Source organism: Chelonoidis abingdonii, chromosome 7 (assembly GCF_003597395.2).
Source record: "Chelonoidis abingdonii isolate Lonesome George chromosome 7, CheloAbing_2.0, whole genome shotgun sequence".
NCBI classification, from domain to species: domain Eukaryota; kingdom Metazoa; phylum Chordata; order Testudines; family Testudinidae; genus Chelonoidis; species Chelonoidis abingdonii.
The window spans coordinates 103,793,036-103,816,491 of NC_133775.1; the positions used below are offsets into that span (position 1 = coordinate 103,793,036).

A 23,456-nucleotide genomic window follows, 5' to 3' on the forward strand; every position below is an offset into this window, starting at 1 on the left:
AAGGATAGTTCAGTGGTTTGAGCATTGGCCTGCTAAACCCAGAGTTGTGAGTTCAATCCTTGAGGGGGCCACTTAGGGATCTAGGGCAAAATCAGTATTTGGTCTTGCTAGTGAAGGCAGGGGGCTGGACTCAATGACCTTTCAAGGTCCTTTCTAGTTCTAGGAGATAAGAAGAGTCACTTGCCAGAAACAAGTCTTTTCCAGGAGTGCAGTGCAAGTGGACCACTTTCCAGGTTAGGAATGCTATACTATAATTTGAAGTTTCATCACCTTTGACAGCTCATGCAGCACTCAAATTAGAACTAGTACAAATAGGATAGTACGTACAGTATTTATGCCATGGGTGGATGTTATGGCATTAACGTTCTTGCACACACACAAGCAAATTTTATTACAACTTCCCCCTCACTGTCCCGCCCCCACCCTTGTAGTTACAAAGGATGTTGAACATGGATTATTAAGTGGAGAGTAGTTTTTAAAAGGAAGATTTATTTAACAAGTTTCACTTAGCGCAATACACCTAAAAAGGAAATCACCATACAATGAAAGATTAAATCAAGGCCTCAGAATTTTATACGAACACCAAGACCAAAATCCTAAAGTAGCTGTATCACATCTCAACATGTTCCCCCATTAACTTAAAAAAACAAAAAAAACAAAAAAAAACAACAGAACCTTAAACGTGCCTTACAGGATATTAAAAGAAATAAACTAGAACTAACATGCCAAATGTTCACTTCGAATTGCAGACACAGCTCCTATAGTTCAGTTTACAAAAAAGCATGTTTTTCAACATGCATTCAAAACAATGTTGGATGTAATATGGTATAAGAGCAACATTTAACATAATTGAAACAGCTTTAACCTAAATACGCTTACTGCTTAAATACACTCCTACAACGAAACTAACTTGAGAAAAAGCTGAAAATTGTTTAACAGTTATAGTCTTTACTCAACTTGGTTATTACATCCTAAGTGAATGTTTATTTCTTCCATGTGTTCAAAAATACTGAACCTGAAGTCTTAAAATAATCCTGATTTCACTTACAGTAAAGCATAAATCACAAGCTTGTATTGCAAAACTGTTAAACTTAGTTTTTTGTTTTGTTTTGTTTTTTTAAAAAAAGGTTGACCAAAAGTCAGTTACATTCCCCAGCCAGCACTCATATTGGACATGTTGGACATCCCACCCATTCCATTCACTCCCATGGACGCACGGTTTCCACTGCTGTAGTAGCTACTGTTCATTGCGCTCTGATTACCTGGAAAAAACAATCAAGCAGGTAAATGAAGTGTTCCAGTTTATTGCCAGTACAAGTTTGGGGGCGAGATTCAACTCCACCCCTTTTATTCTCAAGTGCCCACTTCTTGAGACTCAGATCCACCATCTTGCACGTGCTCCGATGCTATTAAAAGGACAAACCTTCCAGATATTTAAATGAAAGTTGGTGCTGTCTTTAAAAAAGCCTGCAAAAGCTTCCCAGGTCTTTCAATGAAAGAAGACTAAGTTCAGACACTACAGTTCTAGTACATACTGCTTTTATTTTGGGAAACAGCAAGACTGGTTTCCTTTTCTCACACTGGTATAACTAGTAACCGCAATGAAGTTACTCCCAATTTATACCTGCGAGAGAGCAGAAGACAAGCCATAAGCTTGTAGTTGTTGTAAAGCACGGATTTACTTAGTTTCTGTAGTGTATCTACATAAGCAGAAAAATACAATTTCCCAGCTTCTTCACATTTCAGAAGATTTCATCTTGGAAAGCAAATTTCCCCTAATACTGGCACTGAGACTCACTTTGAAAATGTATGCCAACAATGGAGCATTATTTTAAGGTAGTGCTGCCCAACAGCCTACCTTGTTTGTCCTTACAGCTGGACAGCACATTATGTGCAAGGATCTCTTTGTAGGAATGTATCAGACACCAGCCGAAGGCTTTAAAATAAATACTTACCATATCCACTCATGCTGCTTTGAGTGCCATAGCCAGCTCCATAACCCCCACTCAGCTGCTGATTAGCACCATAAGTGGATTGGTTTCCTTTCAAGTTAAGGAAATGAATGTTAACACCTTGACTGCCAAAAATTTGTCCAAACAACAGATCTAAATATGAAATTCCTAACAGCTATGCATGTCACCATGAGGGCTAATATCTATTTAGATACCATTCTGATTAGATATTTTTTCTGGTTTCTCATTAGTGGAAGTGGCCAAGAGCAAGATATTTGTGCTCATGCTTCTGATTCTAACGGTACTTAATTTGTTTTTTTCAGTCTAACTTAAAAATAGGAAAGTCATATTGTGCCCTACCCTATTTCACCAGAAGAGCATCAGTTCACTCACTGCAGTAAGTCATGTCTGAGAATTTAAGATGTTTAAATATTCCACTCAGCTACAAGTGACAAGAAACTTTAAATGGGATGCTAGATTTTACATCCCCACCCCCAAATGCCCACTATTCAGAAGTACAATGGAGAAATTTACTTCTGACTTTTAGTGCATAGTAAAAATCCATAATGCAATTTTTGAAAAGTTGTTAGGTAAGCCAACTGAGACCTCTGATGTCCTCCACAACAGCATATGTGCTTTCAGAGGCATGGGGGAAGTCAATACCAGAACATTTGGAATGTCAATCCTCCAGATAGTCTGAGGCTTGTTCCTATCCTGAATTTACATGCACCACATGGGAAAGTTTCCATACTTGTACAAGAACTTGATAAGTTATTGAGTCAGCAGCAACTAAAACTAATCTTCTTGTAAAATAAGCTAAGTTCTCAATGAACTTATTCAAGCTACCTTTGAAGAGCACAATCTGCTAGAGTACAATACCTCTGCAAAAAACTTTACAGTTGAAATTATGAAGTTTGCTTTTAACCAACAAAACATTACAGTGTTCAATCTCATTCCACAATCAAGGTGCTGTACAAGCATCATCCATACACACACACACACACTCCCACCACAGAACAGATATAGAAATCAACCACCACTTTAAGCTCTTATCCTAAAAGACCAGTAAATTAAATTTCAAGAGGAGTATCTACTTTTGCATGTCACATCAAAGTTTCTATGGCCATCTAGGGGAAAAAACCGTTTCTGAATAGCAGTAACGAGTTTTAGTTTAACTTAGAATGGACATTTCATATTTCAATTTGGTAATTTTAGGCTTGCTGTAACGTTTTAGTGTTGATTTTTCAAGTTTTAGAGTAGAGCTTTGTTGCTCCCTGTTTCCGAAGAGACTTTACTCATGAGATAAAGCATAAGTTTAAAGTTTGATACGCCCTCTATCAACTCCTGGGGGGGAGGGGGGGGGAAGAGAAGGAGAGAAGAAGAAAAAAGAAAACAAAAAACAGGACAAGGATGACTTGAATCTCCCATGTCATTTGTGCAACATCACACACTCCTAGAAAGCAGTCATATCACCACACTCTTCACATTCAGCACAATTTACTTAACCTAATGGTTTGAACATATTCCCAAAAGGTTTATATACCTGGCAGTGTGCTAGTGTTCCAATCTTGAACTACCCCTTCCGATTCCTTGACTGTGTGATTAAGACAGAATGTTGAATTTCAGTTTTTATGCCAGGCATAGAATAAGCAGGAGCTGTATAAAATTACCAGCTTCGTTAAATATGAAGTGTTGGAATAAAAATGCAGTTAGACTAGTCACACATACCCATTGCTCCCATCATTTGGCTGCCATATGCACCACCACTTCCTCCTGCTGTAGAATTCAAGAAGAGTTCTACATATCTGTGTTCTGAAAGAAAAAGCATGTTTAACAGAGCATTGAAACGTACTGGACATTAACCCTACACGTGATACAAAAAGTGCCTCATTTCAACTTAAGATAGCCCAGTAGTCTAAGGGAGTTTGACATTAGATTAATTCCTACAGAATCCATATCCAATCTGTCTCACTGTGAGGTCACTCCGATGGAGGATGCGAACGATTCAAATACGTTACATGTTATAGTTAGGACTTTAATCCATCTGACAGTCTTGTCTCAAGTAACTACTATTCTACCACATTAGAAAACAGAAGAGCAGATTTTTTTTTAAAACAAGCTTTCAGCGGGTATGTTTTAACTTTTGGTCAGACCATATTTTGGTCATTGATTTTAAGATAGAGGCCCACAGTTTTTTCCTTAAAACTAGTCAAACTTACGCATATTTGCTTTGTCTTTGGACATGGCAGCCACAGCATCCTCATGAGTAGCAAACTCAACATCTGCCTCTCCAGTCACTCTGCCATCTGGTCCAATTTCAATGTGGACTCTTACAGGGTTCAGAGGTGAGAAGAACTAGGTAAAAAATATTTACGTAAGACTGTCTTCATCTGGCAAAATACTGTTGCAGATTTAGGAGAACGTACTGTTGCACAAAAGTATCTGAACTCACATTATAAATGTCGTTCTCCGTAGCTCTGTAAGGTAATCCTCTCATGTGTACGCAGTGACCAGTTGTGCTCTGGAACGTAGAACTTGCGTCTCCGTATCTATGGTCGGACATGCCTGTGGAGAGAAGAGTCCATTCTAGATCTTTCAGATGTATTGAAAGTTACTTTTTATATGTATTAAAAATTGTTTACCACCCCCATTAAAGAAGTCTCACCTCGTCCAAATCTATCAGAACCAAAGCCATAGCCATCACTATATCCATTGTAGTCGTCATAGCCTCCATAACCTGTAAAACAGATAGAATACATATTAAAATGCCTTTCCTAGTATGTTAAATACTATGAAATTATTTCTAGAAGCAGGAGTTTGGCTTCAGTTTGATTTTTCCATGAATTTTTATCTATGTACCAACAGGTATGAAGCAGCAGAACATGCAAAATGATTATGGTTTTAAAATAACTGAAAGTCTTATGATACGCACCTCCACCATAAGCTCCACGTCTCATTCTTTCAAAACCACTTCCTCTTCCAAGACTGTTATAACCCCTTCCAACACCAGGCCTGTCATAGGGACCTGGCCTCTGCATGGCCAGTAATTTGCGGGGAGGATCATAATGAGTACGCACTTCTGCTCGACTACTCTTGAAGATTTCAATATACCTAGGATGTTTTCCACATAAGAAAGACAGTCAATCTTTAATTCCCCACATAGGAATATTAAATCAGTATAAACCATACTAGAACAAGACATTCTAGTCATAGCCTTGAAACTGGCAGTCTATTTTACGCCAGATTTCTTTATATTATACAGGCAATGACAAATTCTAGTCAAATACTATTTTACTTTCAAAATAGTGTATTTTCAAGAAATTACAATTATTGAAGGGTTTATAGGCTCCTCATACTTCACAGTATCCCAACCTTAAGGGTGGGGGAGCAAGTTAAGTTCCCCCCACCACAGTTTAAATTTAATCATGTTTAAAAAAAAAAAAAAAGAAGAAAAAAAGAAAAAGGAGGGAGATAAGTCCACTCAACTCAGCACTTTCATGTTTTGCTCATGTGGCAATACATATTGAAGGTTAAAAACCTAGTCTCCACCAAGATTTTAACCCATCAGAAGTCTACAAAAAAAAAGCTTTGCATGTGCTAGTCAACCCACCCTATGCTTCAGTAGTTCAGCATAGGAAAAAGTGCATGCTTCAATGAAAAATAGTCACAAGTAAAATAGAATAAAAAACCCTTTGTGACAATTTCTTGAAAGCTATGCTTATTACATTGAAGATTAAATACAATAAGAAAATTTGTTACATTTCAACTTATAAAAACAAGTTTAGAAATCACCACATTTTCTTATGGTAATAAGATACTATGTGTGTCTTTACAGCTAGAGACATTATTGGTGCTACTTGAGACATTTAAAGCCATAATCTCTCAACTTTGTCAGTTTTTAAGCTATCAATTTTACAGTTTGAATTTACTCTTAACATTTGGTATTTAACTTAATTTTCCAATTTTGTATTACAGTCTGAACAAGTTTTACTAAGTATGCACTATGTACACATGAAACAAGGTGGTAACGATACTTTTACTTGTGAGTAAGTTAGGGACCAAAATACTAGACTAAGTTTTAATGGTTTAAGGATCAGTCCTTTAAGAAGAGAGAATATGGATTTAATTAGAATTTACCATAAGAAAAGTGACGTATCCAACCAACCATCCATCCCCACCTGTGCCCTATTCTCTCCTTGTGTTTCTTTAGAGCCTTTTCAGCTATTTCCTGTGAAGCAAACTGCACGAAGGCCTCCCCCGTACTCCTCCCCTGGAAGTCCACCGGCAATGTTATCCCATTTGGCACGATTTCCAACCCTTCAACCCAAGGACAAATAACCCCAGTAGGGGGCAATATTAACATCACAAGCCCAGTCATGAATTTTTCTTATAGCTTTAAATACACCAGAAAGTTAAATACTTGTAAGTGAATGGTATGCTAGTTCTACATTAGCATTCTAGCAGAAAGCATGTCAACATGAAGCTTCATGATTACATACCATTCAGTTTAGATTCTTAACCCATCCTGCTGTGCGGAAAAAAAGCTTTTACTTTGGGAGCAGTAAAATCAATTTTCATTTATTTAGTGCAGGGTGTGTTAAGAAGATAAGTTAGAGACTCTTAAGAATACTTTACAGAATTTTTCAATCTGTTGAAATTCACACAACATAAGTCAAACAGTAAAAATAGCTTTACACAGCATCTTAGTATTTACTAAAACATTCATGTAAGACAATGATACTCTTATGTAAACATTTTAAATCTCACTAAATTCAGTATTAATATTTGTAGAGTACTGCTTCACTAAGAGAAATCCAAGAATGATCTCAGAAGTGTTAACTGCTAAACTGAAAGCAGCACTTTGCATATTAGGTACACGTATACAATTTCTATCACCACTGCTCATAAGTTATTAACCACGTGAACACAGTGATAGTGCATTTATTTGCTTTAAAAAAAAGTAGTTCAATACATCACTTTGCCAAAATACACAAAACAATTTAGTTGCATTCTAATCAGAACAGGCATAGATTCAGTCTACATTAAAAATAAAAAAAGAGTCCTTGCTAATCCTATAACAATGTTTCAAAGTTCTTTCGATTTATTTTGTCATACATTCTAATATTCAGGTTTATAACTTAAGCATAAGTCACATTTAGAAGTTGATATTTTCTGCTTTAAGAGAGACATGTTTAGGCCCTGTCTAGATTTGACTGTATGCATTTGTAGATATCATTCCAATTCCCAACACAGGAAGTAAACATTAGATACAAATTGGCAAGAGTCTGAAATCAAGCTCAAGTCAAGTCATTTTAATCTTTACAATTCAGTCTTAAACCCTCAACAAAGTTCATAAAATACTCATTTAGTGTAAATGAAACAAAAATTGAAGTTTTGCACCACAACTACTCTGCATTTAAAGATAAAATTATTGTAAAATATTTGACTCTACAAGTCATGTAGATCAATACTTGAGTTCAGAGATTTTAAACCTAACATTAGTCTTGCCACCTTTACAAATTCCACCCATTTTACCCAGTCCAGCAATAAAAAGGCTCAATCATTTTTATGTGCTCGACTGAGCAGCATGTGTGGAATGGCTAAAATGGTAAGTAGGAATTATCCTCCAATTTTTAAGTATCCACTTTAATTTTCAATCCGAAGGACAAAAAAAAACTTGATTTTTTTATGATGCTAAGTAAAACAAACTTGTGTAAGTATGATCTAGATAACCTATAATTTAACTTAGGTCGATTAAGCTATCAGCCCAGATAGATTAAATTTAGGATTTATTTGCACACATCAGAGATCAATACAGTCTAATACACTAACTGTGGCACCATTTGGCCTGTTGAAAGCACTAATGGGCAAGAGCTCAGTGCCAGTGCGATCCACACTGACCCATAATGCTACAGTTAATATTTATACCCCACATACCTGAAAAGAACTGTACAATTTCTTCTTTGCTACAGCCAAATGGGAGTCCTCTAAGACGTACAAAACCATCATTAGCAGTATCAGGGCTGTTAGGACCAGTATGCTTCAGAACCCAATCCATTTCAACGTTGTTTGACTTGAAAACTGTAAGAGGCACTTAGAATTAATGAATTTTGGAATGCAGCATAAACCATTTTAAGTCATTTGCCATTTGAGAAGGTCAGTCAACTGGTATAATCTAAATTCACTTAAAAATCAACTTACATGCATTTAAACACCACAAGTTACAAAAAAGTGAAAGTCAATACAAACATGTAATCAATTACTAGGCCAATTAAGTCAAACCTTCAACATATCTGTGTCCCATTGTTTCTCTGTCTTTCTTCAGTGCTAATTTCACATCATCTTCCGTTTCAAGTTCAACAAAAGCTTCTCCACTTGGTCTGCCTTCTCTTGTATAGATGAAACGGATACCTGAAGCTCCATTTTGAATTTTGCATTCTAGGAGATAAAACCAGAACACCAATTGTTCAACAGCAGTGATTCATATCTTTTATTCCTGGAAATATACCAGTTTAATCCTAAATACATATCCATCTACCATAATACAAGGTGCTGATTTTCCTTCTTTTTTTAAACTGAATTTAACATTCGTAGTATTCTTTTAAATTTACCACTGATACTGAAATCCATCATGAGATGCAATGGAAAGCTTCCTTGTCAGCATATATCTTGAACAGAAGGCAGTCGCTACCCAAGATACATTTTGAGTGGTGAAAGAATCCAGGCTACATCCTTCTTACAGACCTCCAAAGTCCACCATATTGTTGGCTTTTTTTATTTTAATTAATTGTAAATACTCAGTCTTGTTTGAGATGGCAAGAATGCTTATCCCATCTGAAAAAAAAATCAGTCTGAAGTCTGGTAAACCAAGAGTTAACCAGTTGCCATATGGGGCTTAAAATCTGCTCAGTTAAGCGTAAGTAAGGAGCACACTCTTTCAAGCAAACACTAAACTACACTGTAAACCAACTCTTATAATGAATATCAAAGTACAAAAGGGCTAGCTATTTGTTCGCTTTAAGCATCCAATATATAGTAATTAAACAAATACTTCCAAAAATCAACTTACTTTTAGTAGGGAGGGTACTCTATACTGATCTCCCCCATTGCCCTTATCTTACAGAAGCGCTGCCCCCACAGGGCCTCTCTTTACTTCATCATCTCCTCTGCTATCTCCAAAGTTGATTGTCCGGCTTTCCTGGCTCGCTGAGGGACAAGTCCCACGAACCCCGCCCCTCCCCCATGCAACCAGCCACCAGGCGGCCAGCTCCACGCCGGACGGCTCTCGATGTGCGCTCAGGCGGCCCCTACGCTCGCACACTTACCGGAGAAGAATCTCTGGACCTCCTCGGCGGAGCAGGACCAAGGCAGCCCGCGCACCTTCACCACGAAGCCCTCGCCGCCCTCCGTGTTCAGCATCATGCTGGAAGCAAGACTTGGCTCCGATTCGCCTTCCGTCGCTGCGGGGAGACAACTCACTGAGGGGGGGAAAACGCCCTCCGCCCTTCCCACCGCTGCCCCCCCGCTCCCTGGCCTGCACTCCCTACTCCTCCCGCAGGGCCCGGTGCAGTGCCTAGCTACCCCTCCCCACGAGAGCGCAGCCCGGTCCGACGTAACCCAGCTCCCTCCCCCACACACGCACACATGGTACGAGTCTGATCCTGTCCGGAGATGGCCTAGTCCCAGTCCGGCAGCAGCAAGCGGATGAGGTTGTGGCGAGGGCGCGCGAGGAAATGGCGGCGCGTGCTCCCCCCTTCCGTTGGGCCGGGCTCCGCCGCCGCACAAAGACGACAGGTCCAAGCCACCGCCCCGGGCAGCAGACGGCCCGGGGCCCCCTGCGCTGCACAGCGTGCGCTCTTCCCGCTCGCTGCGGGGATGGCTAGAGGACAGCAGCCAGCAGAGACTTGGGAGCAGCACGCGCTGCTATCAGTTTGTAAACTGCGCGGCGCCGTGGCTACGAATGAGGCCTGCGGCGCGTGCGAACAAGCAGACCGTACACTGCGCACCCGCAATACGTGCATGGCTTAACCCCTCCCCCCCTTTGCGAGCCAACTACGCATGCTCTCGCAGCAACAGGCGCCCTCTGCACATCCGCTCCCCTGCCCTACTCGCGCCCCCGCTCGGCCCTACGCGCATGCGTTTCCTCTCTAGCGTTCGCCTTTCTGTGGTAAACAAAACCAGGGCCCTCAACCCCGCGCGGCTCATGGGCCCAGCCTGCGCACTTTTCCACACAGCTACACTTGAATAACCCCAACCGCTTCTGTTATGGTACACGCGGCCCCGCTGACACGGTCCCAGCGCTGGGCGCGGGCTCTCACCCCCGGCCAACGCCCTATCCCCCCGTTGCCCCTACAGGGTTAAGGAACCTGCCCAACTCAACCGGCAGGCGGAGCTGAGCGTGTCTGAACCCCGCCAGGTGGGGACCGCAGCATAGGGGAGGGGGCACTCATCTGGGGGCGCTAGCGTTCCCCACACCGCGGGAAAGAGCCTGCTCGCTTCACTACCTACACTCTTGTTCGGAGGAGAGTAAGCAAGAGACATGGGTCAAAGCCACCAGACCACAGAGGGCCAATTACTCTGCCCAGCTCATTCTGGCAAACTCTAGATTTCACCATGAGTTTCCCACAAGAGAATCAGGTGACAAGAGAGAACCCCTCGTCACACCGGACAAGCACATGTATCTAAGACGGTGGCTACACTAGACTTTATGGGGGGGGAATAAACGAGGGAATCCATTATTGCAGGGGGTGATTTTTACTGGCACACTGCTGACAGCTGGCATCCTGGCCACTGGCCCCACTCAGCCCCCTGCCTGCCTGGGTGATCAGAAACCTAGGCCAGCAGCAGGCTGAGCAGGGTGATGGCCAGGACCCCAGCTGGCAAAAGCCCTGATTTCTTCTATAAGAAGAAGAAAAGCATTCCTACTATGGGTTTTAAATAAGATTCTCACACAATCTGAATCCTTGCTTGCTGAATTAGTTCCTCTGTTACTGACCCAAAACAGATACTTTAAGTGACACTCTGGCTCCTCAGTCCTTCTGTACTTAACTCTGGTAATCTTGCAGATAATGCTTGATCTCAGCTATGAGTTTTCCTGGACTCCACCCATTTCATTCTCCATTGCTCTGTTGCACATGCATAGCAATTGTGTGTTCTCTTCCTCCCCCAGCTCTTAAGAAAGAATGCAGTGTTGGCAGCATCTAAGCCCCACCTCTATTTTTAAGGCATGGTTTCTAAAATGGTGGCAACAGTTCTTAGCTGTAGTCTGGGTTCAGCACCATTTCAGCTCCACCTAATCACACTGTAAATAAGGCAGCCTAAATTTACTGTCTTGTGAACTGAGAAGTGCTACAAATACTATATTCCTTTTACATGCAAGGGAACAGTTCCTACAAAGGCAGAGATAAACATCTTCCACAGCTTTTAATCCCCGCTCCACATATCAATACACTGCCTTCCAAGCACTTCCTAACACCCTTATGAAAATGAGAATTTCCCAGCAGCTGTAAAAATTTCACTATTCAAAGCAAGTGCTGCATATGCCATCAATTCCTTCAAATGAGTTGTTTCAGTGGCACTTGTGTAGTGGCAAACATTACAGACAGTAACACACTAATGGGAGGACACAAAATAAGCAGAGATTCTGATTAGAAACATTTTATATATCTATCAGTAAACAGTTTTGTAAGACTTAAAGTTTCAGACAAGACAATTAAAATGGAGGACAGCAAGGCAGACAATGACTTCCAGATTTGTGAACTTTTAAGTACAGTTTTAACAACCTCAGGCATTTTAGAACCCATTCCTGTTTGGTCTGCTTATTTATTCGTAGACATTTCAGATAAAGAAGTTGGTCTAACATCCCTAGTTAAATAGGTTTGCAGCTAACAGTATCCCATGAGTTCTATATTAGATGCTAGCTGTCATTTAAAAGCCTCTAAAACCAGGGAAAGAAAGTAACCATTGCCTTTTCCCAAAGCAGAAGTTTCAGGGTGCAGTGAAAAGTTATCCATTCAAAGGAAAGTGCAGTTTTAAGGCTGCAGAGCACACCTGTGCACCCACCCACACAGTGAATGTTCTAAGGGAGGGGGATCTGGGTTTGTTGCATACTTATTACAAAGATGCCATAAATGCTGAAATAATGACATGTTACAGAAACTGTAAATTCTTAGTTCTCACACAAGGCAGCTGAAATAAATCAAGTTAAGCAGATAGTGTCCAGAACACACTTCCCAACTAAGGGGGAAACAAACCCACAGATTCTTATAGTCTCCTCAAACAAGAATGTAAAAAAGTTACAGAGAATGCTCAAATACTCCTCTTAGGAATTTCCCACCACCACCACGACCTATCACATCTCGTAAGAGTGAAAAACCACTGCTCTAGCTTATTTGTCAATAGTTTCCTCACAGACAAACCCTCATCTTCATGTGGTGGAAATAGCAATAAATATATGCCTAATCTATTCTCTCTCCTTCTGATCCCATTGACCAATTTAGAGTCTGATGACTTTAGTTATGAACTGTAAAAGCCTTTTCTTGCCAGGGATATTTTGCAGACTGAAACTAAAGTGTGAAATGCCCAATGAACCTGTGTTGTGTAAACAACCTAATGAGTAATGAATGTTAATAAAAAGCAAGGCTAGTACACTTCATCATACTTGCAACTCTGATACTAAGAGGAGCAATATGCTGCTTCCTAAAGACTAGGAAAAAAATAGCAGCAAGCATTTTTACCCAATTTTGCAGTACTATGTAACACCATAAAGGCTTCTCTACATATGTACATATTTGGGAATAGTTACTATGTTTAACTCTTATGGTAGAATATAAATTTATTTTCACATGCAGACAGTCTCAGGTAGTAGTTATGGGATGCATTTCTAACAGTTGTCCACCTGAAAACCAGTGCTCTCAATCATTCTAATTGTTTTAGAAAGCTTTTTCAAGCAGTCTATAAATTTCTTCCCCACCCCCACATCAGATTATAAAAATGAGTTTTTTGTTGTAGGCATGTGTTTGCTTCCAATCTGAGTCTGGAAACATCAAGGAAACAGAGTGAGCTATTTATTAAGATTGGCCTCTGTGGCTTATGCACCAGTTTGAATCAGACCAAGTTGAGTGGCTTCATCTTCCTCTGAACTACAACTGAGGTACAATTCCTCATCAATATCATGCAATAAATAACCATTTCAAGATGTTTCTGAACCAGAAAAAACTTGAACTGATTGCCATTTCTTGTAAAACAGGAAATATAAAATAGTCAAGCTCATCTCATACAGTCTGACCTATATATTTCCTTTCACTTAGGGCTATTTAAAGTTATCACACATCAGACAACCATGTAGTAATTTTAGGTTTACTATACAAGATCAGATAGAAATTGAACTCTTAATTTGTTTTGGGTTCAGCACATAGATTAAGTGTTAGTAAATGTAACATAAGGGCTGTGAAATGGGTGTGAACAGAGAGTTTCAATATTTGAGAAACACCAGGATATTCTCAACATTTTAGTATTATGCTTTGTCTCCCCTACCCCTGACATTAATTTAATGGCTAGAGGTAGATCAGGTTTTATTTCATTAAAATTAAATACTAAAATAGATGTGGCCACATACCTTTCTCAATCTTCCCCGGGAAGGGGTATCCCCACCCTGAAATTAAGTAGATGGAAATGATGAAATTTTAATTTGCTTTCGGGGAAAAAACAGGTTGTCATATTATTGCTCTGACACCATTACTTCATCTGCACATCTAAAATGTCTAGGTCCATCACCAATAATATGACTCATTTCTTGTGACCCTGCATGTGTCATTGAGCCTATGCAGTCTTCCCAGGGATTTTTGCTCTCCAATGTTTTCTACAGAAACTGCCCATTTGCTTAAAGAAAATTCTTAGCTCTTGTCTGAAAACATTCCATCCTCAAGAGTTAGAGCAGGAAAATGTGTTGTACATGGACAACTACACAAGTGCTTGTTTGCAGCATTTATGCGGTCCAGTGGTTAACTTTAATACGGCAGTGATTCCTTGACATGAACATTGAGGGATTACAGTGAGATAGGGATACAAATTAGTCTAGAACTGGAAGCCTGTGCCAATTTCAACAAAATTCCACACAACTTGAACTACTCTTGCTCATGAAAACATGTGGTTTTGAAAGTCTGACACCAGGTGGTAGGGTTTTAATTAATTTGGAAGACTAAGCAAACAGCATTCTGAAAGTTAGTATTTGTAACATGTTACATGAATCTTAACTTCTAGAGGAGAAGATAGGACACTATCCTATTATACTGTACTTTACACTCCTACTGAGACAAACCCAAGTATGTACATTTATCAAACTCAATTTAGAAATAAGACTAAGCAAGCATAAGGACAGAACACCACTGCATACTTACAAACAGCAGCTAGTCTCTAGTTCTTTCACAGACTAATTAATTCTACTCAAAATTCTCTTTTCTGAATTGCAATTCTGATGTCAGCAAATTCTATATTTGCCACTGTTGCTAAGGACCCTGAACTGTCATAGAAAACTTACAGTTGTGGTTTTCTGAGTCATTTGCTAGGTGTAGTATGCAACAAAATAAAAAAGACCTGTAATTTTACACATCTCCATAAATCCATTTTGGTGAAGAAACATACACTTAGAGTAAGTGGGTTCTCAAACTGTTCACTCAAGTGTTTTGTTTTGGTTTTTTTTTGGGGGGGGGGGGGGGGAGGAGACAACACCAAGGGGGAAAAAATATAACAGTGTATATAGCATGGGTAGGCAACCTATGGCATGCATGCCGAAGGCGGCAGGCAAGCTGATTTGCAGTGGCACTCACACTGCCCGGGTCCCGGCCGCCAGTCCGGGGAGCTCTGCATTTTAATTTAATTTTAAATGAAGCTTCTTAAACATTTAAAAAACCTTACTTACTTTACATACAGCAACTGTTTAGTTCTGTATTACAGACATATAGAAAGACCTCCTAAAAAATTTAAATGTATTACTGGCATGTGAGACCTTAAATTAGAGTGAATAAATGAAGACTCCGCACAGCACTTCTGAAAGGTTGCCGACCCCCTGGTATATAGACTAGTCAGGATCAGTCTGAAATCACTTAAACCTGACAGTCATACGTTCAGGCTAGACTGCTTGAGAAATTAGATTTACACATTAGATATCCCATTCAAAAGAAATTTCATCCACCTAAGATGGAGGACAATGGAAAAAAGTATTTGGGTTTCTAATTTGGATTGTCTTCAAACACCAGATGTTCTTATAGTATTTATGTCTTAGTGCACAAGAATAAAAACCCTTCAAAGGACAAGCCTCGAAGCTTAAATTCTTAACTGTTAGACACCAGAAATCATGGACTCAAAGATACTGGATTTATGGCTCATTACAACCATGTATGACCCACTATCCTTCCTTTGTCCTAGGACTGTAGGTTTGTTAACTATGCACTAACATGTCCATTCCGCACGCTAAACAAACTTGTATTTAGCTATGTGACACTGAGTAACTTCTCCAGGCCCGAAGAGGTCTGTAAGCTCAAAAGCTTGTCTCTTTCACCAACAGAAGTTGGTTCAAAAGAGGTATTACCTCATCCCCATGGTCTCAGGATATTAGAGAGACAAACACTGCGAACAAAAATAAAAAAGGAAGCCTGCTAGCAAAAAGGAAGTGCCTAAATGGTGAACAGATGAAAAAAAATGCAGTTTTAAACATCTAATGCATTAGTACTGCAAGTAAGGACAACTGTTAAACTATGGCTTGACATTTCAATAACCTGTTGAGACTTAATTTAAGAAAAATTTGTAAGTTATCAATGCATTGCTTAAGCTATTATGCCAAGATGTTTAGTGTGAGACATGATGAATGTTGTTTGAGACATCTCTTTGTTTACTCTTGCAGAAATGCTGGAAAAGCTGCAGACAAGAGACAGAAGATGAGCAAGGAACTGAGCTGGAGTATTTGGAAAACCTCCACTATAAACATGAAATGTGACTTCATGAAATGACAATCAAGTTAAGACTTTCTCCTGTAAACGGACATGGTGTGTTACTTAAGGGGCTGAAGCCATTTTACTCTAGAAGTCCCAGAGATAGTATGACATTAATTGAAACTTAAATTTTGCATAGGACTGACCACAACGAAAAAACAGTTCTGCTGGGAAGAGTTGCATTTACAGAAGGAACTTGCAACTTGTCTTGGTTTCAGCTATTTTAAGTTTTCAGCCATGTCTACATACACTACAGCTCCCATCAACACTAATCCCAAGTCAGTCAATGGAGGGTTTTTTGGTAAATCTCCCCCAGTTTCCACATGGTTTGAAGTCTACTCTGAGACTTTCTGGATTCAGGGTCTCCCTTTGGCATTTTGGTTTCACTTCCTTAAATAACATTTCACTTGAAAAGTTAGAGGCCTAAATGGGAGTGAAAGATTCTCAGCTCAGAGAAAAAGATCCCCTCAATTCTGGAAGCAAAGATAGCCCTCAGCAGGTTAGCTGCAGTAGTTATCTACAGTCAAAAATCTGTACCATAAGGCATTAAGTACCATATTCATCCAAATAAAACTTTCAACTTTAGCTTAAAGCTGACACTTAAATGGGCTGTGACTATTTCACTCTGCACTATTAACATCTAGCTAATGTCCTTACTAAGTGAGGTGTGGAGCCTTCAGCTAATTGAAAGGCTGCAAATTTAAAAATTGTAATCTGAACTAAGATTTTGAGCCTTCTCAGAAGTCCAATTCTCCACTACTGCACCCTTCCATAATGGCTGGCTGATCAGGTAGTTGCTTACCAAGCATATTCTAGTTATCATATGGGTGAGAACCTCTGATCACATTTAAACTAAGGCCACCTGATAATATTTGAACTGGTGTTTAAAGATTAATCCTAGTTTCAAGATAAGCAGGTGGGGAGCCAGCAATCAAGCCTCTGCAGGATGTATCCTATATAAGAATTTTCACTGTACATTGAGGTGTGAGCTCTGCAAAAAAGTATCCAGATTCCCCATATGATTTCTAGAGTCTTCAGTTTTATTTATTTGGGTGCTAAAGTTTTAGAAGTGTGTTCAGTTATAAGTTTTACATTTTTCTTTATTGAAGCTTGAAATCCACGGGGGGGGGGGGGTATATGGCATATGCTTAAATCCTTGGCAACTGCCTGAAGTCCTTATCTTTTTTGCAGAAACTGCTGCCATGACATGTATTTGCTGGATGCTTCTGATGGGTTAGCACTCAGAACTCCTTTTCAGTTGAAACCAGAAAGTCATTTCAGAATAGAATAGCAATAAATTACTATTTATAAATAAATCACTTAAATCCAGCAAGAACACATCAAGACTGCACTAATTATAACATCTACACTCTCAAGTGTAACTTAATACAGGGTTGAACTCATGACCCAAATATTTCAGCAGAAGGGAGTGTACCCTATATTGTGGAATTTGGAGAATGCTTAGTCTGCCTGCTCAGGTTTGGAATGATGAGGGAAGACGAGTTTCCTGTATTAGTTTACTGAGGAAGACTTCGTCTTCAAAAGCAAGTTAGAATTCTGGTTCAGGTTTTTACTATGGTACTTGGAATCTGTTTCCTGTTTTTGAAGGGGGGGAAGGGGGGAGGGGAAGAGTAGAGAAGAACAAGAGAGAAGCTAGTTATTAACACCCTGTTACAGTCAGTTCTAAAGGTAAAGTACAAGCTCTACAGGTTTAAAATATTGCTAGCCTGTGGGCAACTTGTCAAAGAAAGCTTTACAAGTGCATCCTACTATATACACTAATCCACTTAGCTAGCAAGAGAAGACAGAAAGTATCAGCATTTCAAGAACTCTCCCACTTTCTCCCAAAATTAGGGCAGAATCTGACAAGTGTTCCACAGAAAGAGTTTCCACAGAAGGGACTGAAAATGAGTTTTCCCTAGTGTGATAAGCCCTTTTAAAATAGAGGGTACTATCGTCAGAATGCAGAGTGACCAGTACATACCTGCATCCACAGAAGTCATTCCTTGCGACTGAATTAAAGATCTTTCGCTAGCTAGGTCATCAGGATCAGCATTAACATCTAACAGAAAAAAATGCGACAATTCATGCCTTTTCTTACTATTGTTTAAGTCTAGCTGCAGACTGTATGACAGGTCATACCTGGACACGGACCCTCACAACCAGAAGGGCTACAAAGTTTAAATAGAAGTTTATATCCTGCTAAGAGTATGATATGGACCTCTTTATTTTGCAGGGTGGATTTTGGCAACCCCCAAAGAAGTGCTTGTTTTAGATGTTAGAGACGACTTAAAAAATGATGAGATTAAGCAAAAGCACTGAAAAGCTACAGTAAGCATTAAGAGTTTTGTTAAAGGAAATGGCTTTCACTCAAGGATGAGTGTTTGCTCAAGCAGGAAGCAAGCAACCAAGACTTGTCAGCCTAAACTGGTGATTCTTTTTATTTTTTTTAAAAATTTAAAACCGTACTTTACAAATTGCAGTATCTTTGGTTTCAAGTGTTGATAATCTGCTTTGGGGACAAATTTTAAAACTCAGTCTGTTATGACTTAAGTTTGATTCTACGTTTTAGGGACAAAGAGTTTGTATTAAAACTGTACACTACCTATAAAGGGATGGGAAAAGTCACATGTCTACAAGCTACCACTGTCCTCAAGACTCCCCTTTGCCACAAGGCCTACAGAAACCTTGACAATGGTGATTAAGTTTTATAGTGAACTCCATACCATGCACCCCCTTTTCTTGTCTCTAGTGCAAGACCTTCAGTGCAGGAACTGTCTGATTACAGTAGTACTGTACAAAGACTACCGCAACAGGACTGGGGTCCCTAGATGCTACAATAAATAGTTAAAACTCTTGGGATTGTCAGCATTTGTTCCCTTGTTATTACCTTCTAGTTTCATTTAAGCCAGATACTGGGTAGAAGGGGAAAAAAAACAAACAAAAAAAACAAAACAAGTAATAGGATCTGTTTGGGTCTCCTCTACACAAGGACTGTGACTCTAGTGCACACCACTGTCCTTAGATATTGCTTATCAGATAGCATTATAAAACACTTTACTAGCTGTCTGAAGATGGAGGCATTGGTGGGGGGGGGGGGGGAGAAGGAGAAGGGGACAGGGGACAGACAGATAGTTAGGGCAAAGAAAAGTTAAGGGCACAACAACTCTAGGTGACTGCACTGGAAACCTGGATATTAAGCACCATAAAGTTGGACCCTATGGCATTGACTAGGAGGAAAAATGCATTCTCCTTCCCATCAACCTAGCCCAACTGAGTTAATTTAATTTGACTGACCACTGTCTACACAGCTTACTACCTTTACTAGGTAGCCAGAGCTAGTTTAATGGTTTTTCGGCCCTACTCTAGATAAGGCTTAAGGCTACACAGCAAACCAATAGCAGAAGCCATACTAGATTTATCATTAATACCAGATTTTCCCTCACCTCCCAGTCCCTTACTTTGAAGTGAGATGACTCCCCTACACAGGATTATTGGGGGGGGCTCTTGGTTAAGAGGTTCCTCAGTCATATCTCCACTAAGCAACAAGGCTTTATCTTCACTGCCAATTGTTTTTTCCACCAGAGGTAACAAGCCCCCTGTCGTTTAGACTACTATAGTTAGGCAAGATCAACATTACACTTGCTTAGCCTGTCTCCACTAGGATCTTACAAAAAGATACTTAACTAATGTGGTGATACCCATCTACTACAATAATCTTGCATGTTAGACAAGAATCCTATACCATAAACTATAGGAAGAGGAGGGGGAAAACAGTAGGATAAAAGCTACTTTAATTTCATATTCTATTCTCCGCCCCCTAAAGTGAAGCCCACCTCTCATTTTAAATATATATTTCCAGTCTCTGTATAGCTATCTAAAAGCCCCAATACTTACTCCATCCAGCATGCTAAAAACTGGATTTTCCCCTCTCCCTCAAACACACATCCTGCTCCTCCTCTGGCAGGACCAGCAGGGCATTGTTACTCATTTAGAATAGACTTCTATTCTAAATGGTGAGGTGAGGCAAGGCAGCTGTGCTAAAATCCTATGATATAAAGCCAAATAGGGGCTTTTAAGGTCAATGGTGTATGTATAGGCAGAGCTACTATGGAAGCTTTCACAGTAACAAATAATTAAAAAATAATCTTGTAACTGTTTGTTTTTTAAACACTTCAATCATATAGAGTTCATTTAACAGGTCAAAGCTTTTTGAATTCTTCATGTTTAAAGATTAATAAGAATGATCAGACTATCTGCAATTTTAAAGAAACCATGTAAGAAACCCCAAGTCTAGACTGATGTACGTAACTAAATTAAGTGTACTCAGTGGTGTAATATTACTATGAAACTCCTCATGTTGGTTGCTATTTAGCCCATGTTAACTTTAGCCCTGATTCTGCATCTGACCATTTTCCTTTTCCCCTAACTCACTCATCAACCTGTTTGAGCCTCAAACTTTTTACACCAACATGGCTTTTTACATGTTTTAAGAGGCAAACAGATGTCTCTTGTAACAGACAAATTAATGCACTGTTCTTGCAAATGCCCTATTGTCATGCCACACAGAAGTTAAGGCCTTGTGTGTTCGGGCAGATAGGACTAAGGTTTGGTCTAGACAGCACTTTTGCCAGTAAGAGGGGGCAGGGACAGAAAGAAAAAGATATGACCAATATACCTTTCACTGATAAGAGCGCCATGTCCAACCACCACTCACGGGGGGTGGTTTAACCAGGCCAGCTCTCTTACCTTGGCATAGAGTGGGTACATAGGAGACCTTACAGCAGCACAGCTGCAGTGGTACAGCTCTGCTGTTGTAAGGTCCTTAGTGTAGACCAGCAGTTCTCAAACTGTGGATCCCAGAGCTGCTGGCTTTAGCCTTGTTGGGACATGGGGCCGGAGCCCCACCACCTGGGGCAGAAGCTGAATCCCAAGTGCTTCAGCCCTGGGTGGTGGTATTCAGGTTTCAGTCCTCCCCTCCCATGTAATAATGTTTATGAGAAGGGGTTGGGGTGCAATAAAGTTTGAGAACCCCTGGTATAAACATAGCCTGATGAACAATTCCCAGCCAGCCACCCGCCCTCAGCACAGTATCTCCTATTTACTTGTAGGAGATACAGAAGAAGCGCTGCTGAAGCAGTCACTTTCAGTATTAGTTTCCTTTCCACCACTAAAAAGACTCTGAACAATGGTTCAGAGCCTTCTCTGTAATTGTACTAGGGTTCCAGCCTGTCTTCCAGTCAAACAATCAACTGCATTTAGGGGGAAGCAAGAATCTCAGAGCCTGCTAACTTGCATAAGAAACCAGCCAGTATGCTATACCATTGACCAGAGATGGGCAACGGCAGAGCACCAAGCTGAGTTCATCAGTAAGAACTTAAGATAAGGGAGTGTTTACCAGTCAGGGGGAGAAAAGTTAACTAACTACCAATGGCTGACAATCCAGAAACTAGAAAATCATCAAAAACCCAAGATTTCACAATTGGCATATTTCACCACTTTAAGCAACAAGGGTTAGAGGTGCCAAAAACTTCTGCAGTTAGTTTCTGCATTATGGAGTCAATGTTTCACAATATTTATGCTAATGACTAACTAAATACATGAACTAATGACTGGAATTAATATTTCAACCACAATGAACTCTTAAACATGTAGCTTTCTATACGGACACCCAAGCAAATACGACTGAATATTTTTAAAGCATAAAGTTTACTGAATAACGGCCAGCGTGTTGAACGACCAGCACTCTTCTAAAAATGCAGAAAATAACCGCAAGAAGGGATAACAAAGCCAGCTGAACTGTACGGGCCTCTTTACCCCCCGCCATTTTCCGCATTTGCGGACATAACCCAGGAAGCCTGCGACTCTCGGTTTCCTCTTATCTAGGGCTCCCGATTACACCCGAAACTATTCCCGGGACTAAGGCTCACCTTGGGAGCCAGGCATTTCAACAGGCGGGAAGAAGCGTGGGGGGGAGCGAAGCGGCTTTTGCGCATCCCCGATTCCAGGCACAGCCTAGGCCGCACCGGAAGCCGCGCTCCATTACCGCGGCGGCAGCCTGTGGGCCGCGACAAGGGCCTAGCGCCGAGATCGGGGCCCATCCGCCGCAATCGGGAGCGGAGGCTGACACAGACCGCCCGTGGGGGGTCCCTCTGCACGGGGGGTACGTTCCCCAGCGGGCTGCCCCGCTCTTTTGTGCGCCACGAGGCTGGGAAGGGGCAGAAGGAGAAGGCCGCGGCGTCCAAGGCCTCGAACCCGCCACTTCCGGGCCTGCGCGGCACCCAGGCTGGGCCGATCCCCGGGAGGCCGCGCCTCGGAAGGTTCTGGAACCCGCGGCGCGCGCTGGCCAGCGGATACTCACCCAGGCCGGGAATCTCTCCCTCGGTCTCCTCGCTGCGGAGAGGGTCCATCTTGCCCACGCGCTCACAGGGGCTCGCAGAGAAAAAAAAAAACTCGGCAGGCGGAAGGCTCGGTCGCTAGACAACGAAGGCAGAGGGCGTCAGACTACCCCCCAGTAACAGCAGCCTCGGTGCTCGCGCTTTCCCCCCCTCCTTTTTTATTTTCTTTAAAGTACAACTGTTTATCTCCGGACCCAGCCCCAACCGCTCTTCTCCCTCCACAGGCGGGCGGCTTCTGGACAGGGTTATAAATAGCTGGTTACCGAGTTGCAGGATTGTGACGTAGGTGAAATAACCCCGCCCCTCGCCCGCGCGGCCAATCAGTTGGTGGGTACTGCGGCGGCTCAGTACGGCCGAGAGGCAAAACGCAGCCCCTAGTGTAAAATGGCGGTAGCACCCCCCTCCCCCCCCGCCCCGGAAGGCAGCCGAGCTCAGAGGGTGAAACTCAGCAGCGCCGCGCTGCTGCCGTGGAAGGGGCCGGGCCTTGCAGAGAGCCACTAACCGAAGTGGGGAAGCGGCAAGAAAAGCGCCACGGATGGGGGAGGGGAAAGCGGGGACGGGCAGCGAGGCTGCTGTAGCGCCCAGCCGTTGGCGTCAGAGCTGGAGCCGCGCTCGGCACAGGAGTGTTATTAACCGCGGTCCCCTCACGTACACACAACATGGCTGCGGCGTCTGTGAAGGGTTTCCACGTAGCCCGGGCAATAACCGTTCACACAGTATCACAAACACGGGGGGGGGGGGTCACTCACGCAGCGGGGCCGCTCGGTGAAATTTTTCCATGGAGAAAATGTGAGTTTGAAGGCAGCAGCAGCTCCTGCCCACGCGCCCCCCCCGCACCCCAGAGCGGCAAAACCTCCGCGCCCCAAAGCCCTCCCCGGAACGTCGGCCACAATACCCACGCGTGAATGAATCCCCGCAAACCTTACAACGCGCTGCGACAGAGGCACTCGGTCCCGCAGAAGGAGCCGCTACCACCCAGCAAGGCGGGATATATAACCGGGAGGGCAAAGATCCACTATGGCTGCAATCGGTCTGAGGAAAGCGGCTGCGTCATGTGCTTTCTGGCTCCGCCTTCTGGCTCTCACTTGCTTTTGCTAATACCCTATTGCATCGGCTGA

At 41.7% G+C, this 23,456-nt stretch overlaps 1 protein-coding gene across 24 annotated transcripts; it reads right to left on the reverse strand.

Annotated features, from left to right (window-relative positions):
- Positions 1–469: 469 nt before the first annotated feature.
- HNRNPH1 (heterogeneous nuclear ribonucleoprotein H1) lies at positions 470–23,392 on the reverse strand. 24 transcript variants are annotated; one of them, XM_032772273.2, is made up of 16 exons: positions 23,265–23,392; positions 22,302–22,416; positions 17,925–18,002; positions 13,570–13,605; positions 9,278–9,412; positions 8,235–8,390; positions 7,890–8,033; positions 6,131–6,269; positions 4,885–5,063; positions 4,618–4,689; positions 4,405–4,517; positions 4,172–4,307; positions 3,681–3,764; positions 3,496–3,546; positions 1,956–2,042; positions 470–1,262 (listed from the first exon to the last, which is right to left on the reverse strand). In XM_032772273.2, exons 2-16 carry the CDS (start codon positions 22,348–22,350, stop codon positions 1,144–1,146), a joined length of 1,578 nt encoding a protein of 525 aa, XP_032628164.1. In that variant the 5' UTR covers positions 22,351–22,416; positions 23,265–23,392; the 3' UTR covers positions 470–1,143. The 24 variants fall into 24 exon arrangements, with proteins under 24 accessions (XP_032628164.1, XP_032628163.1, XP_032628161.1 ...); XM_032772272.2 differs by having other exon boundaries at positions 4,405–4,538; XM_032772270.2 differs by having other exon boundaries at positions 4,405–4,544.
- Between the last annotated feature and the right edge of the window lie 64 nt (positions 23,393–23,456).